Here is a 7,935-nt window from a genome sequence, read left to right on the forward strand (position 1 = left end):
TATAGAAATGAAATTTTTGCAAAATTTTCTATAGAAATGAAATTTTGAAAAAATTTTCTATAGAAATAAAATGTTGACAAAATTTTGTATAGAAATAAAATTTTGACAAAATTTTGTATAGAAATAAAATGTTGACAAAATTTTCTAAAGAAATAAAATTTTGACAAATTTTTCTATAGAAATAAAATGTTGACAACATTTTCTACAGAAATAAAATTTTGACAAAATTTTCTGTAGAAATAATATGTAGACAAAATTTTCTGTAGTAATAAAATGTTGAGAAAATTTTTGACAACATTTTCTATAGAAATAAAATTTTGATAAAACTTTCACTTTCCAGACCGTTTGTTTTTGTTTTCGAATATTTTTAATTTATCACTTTACAAGAACTCACCTGAATTTGCAGCCGTTGTTGTTGTTGTAGAGTTCATAGAACTATTCAAATTGAAATCAGATTTGGCACGAGGCAAAGAATTTTGTGTAAATGGAACATGGGATTCATGCAAATTACGTATATCACCAAATGGAACATCAACACTGCGTGATTTCTTCAAGAGATTTGATGATGACCCACCATTACCATGGGAATCTTCAGAATCCTTAAGACGTTCCTATAATGGAATTTAATATGCAAACAAATACGAATGCAAAGATTTCATGATTATTTCAATTTGCAAAAAAAAAAAAAAATACCATAAGAAAAACTAGATTTCACAAACACATACACGCACATGTATACCGCCACTTACCAATCTTTTATTGCCCACCAGCAATGAATTACCATCATATACGGTTGTAGGCAATGTCTCACGTGATGTAGCAATTTCTTGCCAATTTTCCAAATGATTATCAATTACTTGTTTGCCAGTGTTGTGATAAGCCATCCAATGTTTGGCTATAGAACATTGACGTTCCAAAACAAAACCATAACGACGACGCTCTTGAGTCATGGCCTGTGATTGCATGAAAAAGAGCAATTGAAAGAGAGAGAGAGGACAAATATCCAATGAAATCAGGGTTAATCATCATTCCAAAAAGGAAATATCAAGACAAGACACTGATGATTACTAATCGTTGGGAATACTTACATTTTTATAACTTTGCTCACAAAATGCATCCAATTTTTTCTTTTGATCTTCCAGTAGTTGAAGAGTCTGTTAAAATATAGAAGAAAAGGTTTTTATTCAATTTATTTTGTTTCGCATTCTCATGAAGGCAGGAGTGGGCATTCTGCTGCATTTTCAACAATTTTTTTTTAACATTGCAGATGGTTTAAGGAAGTGAATTAGAACGCGGCAGGCTTCTCATCATCAGCGTTGCCATTTTGGTGATATCGGACCAACATTGGCCAACAAAAATTTTAATTTTAAATTTGGTCGATTTTGGTCCATTTCACCAAATTAGTATATTATTTAATTTTTCTGTAAAACTTCAATTTGGACGAAATTTACATTTCCACCAAATTGGTATTTTTAAAAATTTTTTATGACCAAATTTTTAATAGAAATAAAAGTTTGACAAAATTTTCAATAGAAATAAAATTTTAACAAACTTTTGTATAGGAAAAAATTTTGACAAAATTTTTAATAGAAATAAAATTTAAAAAAAAAATTTGTATAGAAAAAAATTTTGACAAAATTTTTAATAGAAATAAAATTTTGACAAAATTTTCTATAGAAATAAAATTTTTGACAAAATTTTCTATAGAAATAAAATTTTGACAAAATTTTCTATAGAAATAGAATTTTGACAAAATTTTCTATAGAAATAACATTTCAAAATTTTAAATAGAAATAGCATTTTGACAAAATTTCCCATAGAAATAAAATTTTGCAAAAATTTTCCATAGAAATAAAATATTGAAACAAATTTTCTACAGAGATAAAACAATATTTTCTATAGCGATAGCATTTTGCAGAAAAGTTTCTATAGAAATAAAATTTTACGATAATTTTCTGCAAACATTTTTAATTTTGGTCCGATGTCCATATCAAATGGAATTTGGTCGATGTTGGTCCATTTTGTCCAAATTGGTAATAAAATTTTTCTCGAATTTCGTACAATGGTCCGGTGGTGCGAATTTCGGTCCTATTTTGGACAAATGTTGGCTGGCCCCAAATACAATGACCGATCACCTTCTACGTCATGTAGGATCTATGGAGAATTATGTATTGAAGAGTGCGACCATATTTAAGAGAACCATGAGGAGAATGATCGGAGAATGGTGTATTTAAGGCTTGTACTGAAGGGCTGGAATACATTACAATTGAAATAATTTAAAAATTTGTTAAATTAAGCATAGATCAATTTGTATTTTATGGTTTTCTTAAGTGTCGCACATTTTACCCTTTTATTAAAACGAAAGACTTAAGAAACAAACTCGAAATCCTTCTATGCGTATGGGAACATAACTACATAACACAATACAATTTATACTCACTCTCAATTCTTTTTCCGTATTTTCGGGACTAGCTTTTTTCTTGCGTTGTTTTTTCATAGTGCTGACCGCTTTCTGAAATGATTCCATACGAACTTTATGCTGTTGTAGAAATTTCTTTTGCTCATGTTGCACAACTTTTGTATCCTTTTCCAAATTAGTTTCTAATGGCACTAATAAATCCACATAAAAGGCTTTAAGCTACACAAAATAGTTACGAAAATAAAAAAATGTAATTTCAATGGAATTTTTTAAATATCGCAAGTATTCATCCGCAATGAGGGAGTTTATGTACTTACAATATTCATTTGTTGTTCTTGAATTTCTTTGTAGACACTGACAACACTAAGCAAAGCCGCACCTGTAAATCAGAGAAAAAACAATTTAATAGAAACTAAATTCATTGAACATGGCATATTAATTCTCCGTATATTTAGAGTCAGTTATTTCTAAGCTCAATTCATTTGTATACTAGGGTGGGAAATATTAATTAAAATGAAAATTATTATTGTTTTTCTATAGAAATAAAATTTTGAAAAAAGTTTCTATAGAAATAAAATTTTGAAAAAATTTTCTATAGAAATAAAATTGTGAAAAAAATTTCTATAGAAATAAAATTTTGACAAAATTTTCTATAGAAATAAAATTTTGACAAAATTTTCTATAGAAATAAAATGTTGATAAAATTTTCTATAGAAATAAAATGTTGACAAAATTTTCTATAGAAATAAAATGTTGAAAAAATGTTCTATAGAAATAAAATTTTGAAAAAAAATTTGTATAGAAATAAAATTTTGACAAAATTTTCAATAGAAATAAAATGTTGATAAAATTTTCTATAGAAATAAAATGTTGACAAAATTTTCTATAGAAATAAAATGTTGAAAAAAATCTTCTATAGAAATAAAATTTTGAAAAAAATATTCTATAAAAAAGTTTGACAACGTTTTCCATAGAAATAAAATATTGACAAAATTTTCTATAAATTAAATTTCTTTAAAAATTTTTTTTGCAAAAGCAAAAATCAAAATTAATAAGAATCGCAAAATCGATTTCTTTCTTGATATATAGCTGCTACTCATAAGATATAAATCGTTATTTTATCGGACTTAATTTCACTATCCGAGTTGGAAGTCAATTTCGGTCAATTTCGCTCTTAAATAAAACTTTAAAATTTTTATCATTTTGGTCAACATAAAAAGTCAATTGGAAAAAAAAACTATGAAATTAAAATTTGAAGTTTGAAAAACAAAAATCGGAAAAAATTAAAATTTCAACTTTTTGAAAAATAGTCAATTAGTCGAAAAATCGATTTTCTAAACTTAGCTATCACACATAGGCCGATACCTACCCAGCAAAAAAAGCGTCGCCAAAAAAGTAATGAAAATGTTCTTTTTGAATCCGGAAGGGGTGCAAAATTGACGCAGAAGCGATGAATTTAACATGGGCTTGTCATAGGACGGAAGTCCTCCATTTCAACAGCCGATGCACTGAATTTGCATCACTTCTTTAGGTGTGATCCGAATTCAATGTTTTGGATGTAAATTAAAAAATTCTGTGATATTTTGTCAAATAAATAATTTATATAATTTTTTTATAATTTTTAATCGATTCTAACGCTTGTCGGAAACGTTTGACCTCAAATATTTTCAAAAATTCACAATTTTCTCAGATTGGATTTAGCATTTTTTTCGACAAAATTTAAATGATTTGTACTATTTTATGAATTCTTACTCTGTTTTTAACCTCTTTGAAACAAAAAAAGTTAAAATTACCCATTAAAAGTATAAAAAAGTATAGTATATTAAAAGTATATAAAAGTATAGTTAAAATAAAGAACATCATTGGGAGTGCATCTTCTGGAAGTGCTTTTAAAGTTGTGCCTTTGGAAGAACTTCCAAATTTTTTTGCTGGGTAATTATAGCCTTTTCTTACTTTTTATTACCTATTTACTTATTTTTGATTACTTACCTATATCTGCCGTTCCACTGTGTTGAGCATTCATGGCTATCTTCGCTAAGGCTTCATTAAAAACACGAGCTGATGTGGCAGCACCTGCATAGAAAAAAAAACATATATGCGTTAATAAATTTGTGACAAATATTTAAAGTTAAATTAAATGTTATGTAAATCACAAGCACGATACTACTACAAGGTATCGAATGTTCCCAAAATGAATCATAATTACGATATATTTTCTATTTTTATATTAAAACAAGTAAGGAAAGTCTAAAGTCGGGCGGGGCCGACTATATTATACCCTGCACCACTTTGTAGATCTAAATATTCGATACCATATCACATCCGTCAAATGTGTTGGGTGCTATATATAAAGGTTTGTCCCAAATACATTTAAATACATTTAAATATCACTCGATTTGGACAGAATTTGATAGACTTTTACAAAATCTATAGACTCAAAATTTAAGTTGGCTAATGCACTAGGGTGGAACACAATTTTAGTAAAAAAATAATGGAAACATTTAAATCTGAAGCAATTTTAAGGAAAATTCGCAAAAGTTTATTTATGATTTATCGCTCGATATATATGTATTAGAAGTTTAGGAAAATTAGAGTCATTTTTACAACTTTTCGACTAAGCAGTGGCGATTTAACAAGGAAAATGTTGGTATTTTGACCATTTTTGTCGATATCAGAAAAACATATATATGGGAGCTATATGTCGATATCAGAAAAACATATATATGAAATCTGAACCGATTTCAATCAAATTTGGCACACATGATTATATTACTAATTGTACTCCTTGTGCACAATTTCAAGCTAATCGGGATAAAACTCTAGCTTCTGGGTCCATATAAGTGCATATCGGGTGAAAGATATATATGGGAGCTATATCTAAATCTGAATCGATTTCAACCAAATTTGGCGCGCATAGCTACAATGCTAAATTTACTCCCTTTGCAAAATTTCAACCAAATTGGGCCAAAACTCTGGCTTTTAGGACCATATTAGTCCATATCGGGCGAAAGATATATATGGAAGCTATATCTAAATCTGAACCGATTTCAATCAAATTTTGCACACTTGACTATAATAATAATTGTACTCCTAGTGCAAAATTTCAACCAAATTCGGCCAAAAATCTGGCTTCTGGGGCCATATAAGTCCATATCGGGCGAAAGATATATATGGGAGCTATATCTAAATCTGAACCGATTTCAATCAAATTTTGCATACTTGACTATACGACTAAGTATTATGTTTGTAAAAAATTTCAAGCAAATCGGTACAAAACTCTGGCTGCTGAGTCCATATTAGTCCATATCGGGCGAAAGATATATATGGGAGCTATATCTAAATCTGAACCGATTTCTTCCAAAATCAATAGGGTTCTATTCTGACCCAAATTAGGTACACGTGCCAAATTTGAAGGCGATTGGACTTAAATTGCGACCTAGACTTTGATCACAAAAATGTGTTCACAGACAGACGGACGGACAGACGGACAGAAGGACATGGTTACATCGACTCAGGGACCCACCCTGAGCATTATTGCCAAAGACACCATGTGTCTATCTCGTCTCCTTCTGGGTGTTACAAACATATGCACTAACTTATAATACCCTGTTCCACAGTGTGGCGCAGGGTATATAAAAAGCATACGAAGAGCGGAGAACATCATATAAAGGGTGATTCTTTTGAGGTTAGGATTTTCATGCATTAGTATTTGACAGATCACGTGGGATTTCAGACATGGTGCCAAAGAGAAAGATGCTCAGTATGCTTTGACATTTCATCATGAATAGACTTACTAACGAGCAACGCTTGCAAATCATTGAATTTTATTACCAAAATCAGTGGCAGAAAATCCGCTTTTTTATCGACAAATTTTTTTCAGCGATGAGGCTCATTTCTGGTTGAATGGCTACGTAAATAAGCAAAATTGCCGCATTTGGAGTGAAGAGCAACCAGAAGCCGTTCAAGAACTGCCCATGCATCCCGAAAAATGCACTGTTTGGTGTGGTTTGTACGCTGGTGGAATCATTGGACCGTATTTTTTCAAAGATGCTGTTGGACGCAACGTTACGGTGAATGGCGATCGCTATCGTTCGATGCTAACAAACTTTTTGTTGCCAAAAATGGAAGAACTGAACTTGGTTGATATGTGGTTTCAACAAGATGGCGCTACATGCCACACAGCTCGCGATTCTATGGCCATTTTGAGGGAAAACTTCGGAGAACAATTCATCTCAAGAAATGGACCGGTAAGTTGGCCACCAAGATCATGCGATTTGACGCCTTTAGACTATTTTTTGTGGGGCTACGTCAAGTCTAAAGTCTACAGAAATAAGCCAGCAACTATTCCAGCTTTGGAAGACAACATTTCCGAAGAAATTCGGGCTATTCCGGCCGAAATGCTCGAAAAAGTTGCCCAAAATTGGACTTTCCGAATGGACCACCTAAGACGCAGCCGCGGTCAACATTTAAATGAAATTATCTTCAAAAAGTAAATGTCATGGACCAATCTAACGTTTCAAATAAAGAACCGATGAGATTTTGCAAATTTTATGCGTTTTTTTAAAAAAAAAAGTTATCAAGCTCTTAACAAATCACCCTTTAGTATTATCTTCTATAAATTCTGATCAACAAAGGATTTGAACTTGTCTACTATATTCTTTATATAATTATACAAAATATATATTTTTTATATAATTATAATGTTAATAGGGATTATTTTTTTATAACGTTTTAAAGGGTGATTTGTTAAGAGCTTGATAACTTTTTTTTTAAAAAAAACGCATAAAATTTGCAAAATCTCATCGGTTCTTTATTTGAAACGTTAGATTGGTCCATGACATTTACTTTTTGAAGATAATTTCATTTAAATGTTGACCGCGGCTGCGTCTTAGGTGGTCCATTCGGAAAGTCCAATTTTGGGCAACTTTTTCGAGCATTTCGGCCGGAATAGCCCGAATTTCTTCGGAAATGTTGTCTTCCAAAGCTGGAATAGTTGCTGGCTTATTTCTGTAGACTTTAGACTTGACGTAGCCCCACAAAAAATAGTCTAAAGGCGTCAAATCGCATGATCTTGGTGGCCAACTTACCGGTCCATTTCTTGAGATGAATTGTTCTCCGAAGTTTTCCCTCAAAATGGCCATAGAATCGCGAGCTGTGTGGCATGTAGCGCCATCTTGTTGAAACCACATGTCAACCAAGTTCAGTTCTTCCATTTTTGGCAACAAAAAGTTTGTTAGCATCGAACGATAGCGATCGCCATTCACCGTAACGTTGCGTCCAACAGCATCTTTGAAAAAATACGGTCCAATGATTCCACCAGCGTACAAACCACACCAAACAGTGCATTTTTCGGGATGCATGGGCAGTTCTTGAACGGCTTCTGGTTGCTCTTCACTCCAAATGCGGCAATTTTGCTTATTTACGTAGCCATTCAACCAGAAATGAGCCTCATCGCTGAACAAAATTTGTCGATAAAAAAGCGGATTTTCTGCCAACTTTTCTAGGGCCCATTCACT

The 7,935-nt window shown here is 31.3% G+C and overlaps 1 protein-coding gene across 9 annotated transcripts in view; it reads right to left on the reverse strand.

The window, feature by feature from the left end:
- Positions 1-7,935, reverse strand: part of IRSp53 (Insulin receptor substrate 53 kDa) — a 109,030-nt gene that overhangs the window by 5,944 nt on the left and 95,151 nt on the right. For all 9 annotated transcript variants that reach the window (XM_075305100.1, XM_075305108.1, XM_075305104.1 and 6 more), the window contains 6 exons: positions 4,409-4,492; positions 2,737-2,798; positions 2,441-2,638; positions 1,089-1,154; positions 750-953; positions 395-611 (listed from right to left, as the gene is read on the reverse strand). In XM_075305100.1, coding sequence (XP_075161215.1) covers positions 395-611; positions 750-953; positions 1,089-1,154; positions 2,441-2,638; positions 2,737-2,798; positions 4,409-4,492 — 831 coding nt within the window. The remainder of the gene's footprint in view (positions 1-394; positions 612-749; positions 954-1,088; positions 1,155-2,440; positions 2,639-2,736; positions 2,799-4,408; positions 4,493-7,935) is intronic.

The sequence above is a fragment of the Haematobia irritans genome, chromosome 4 (assembly GCF_050003625.1).
Source record: "Haematobia irritans isolate KBUSLIRL chromosome 4, ASM5000362v1, whole genome shotgun sequence".
Lineage (NCBI taxonomy): Eukaryota > Metazoa > Arthropoda > Insecta > Diptera > Muscidae > Haematobia > Haematobia irritans.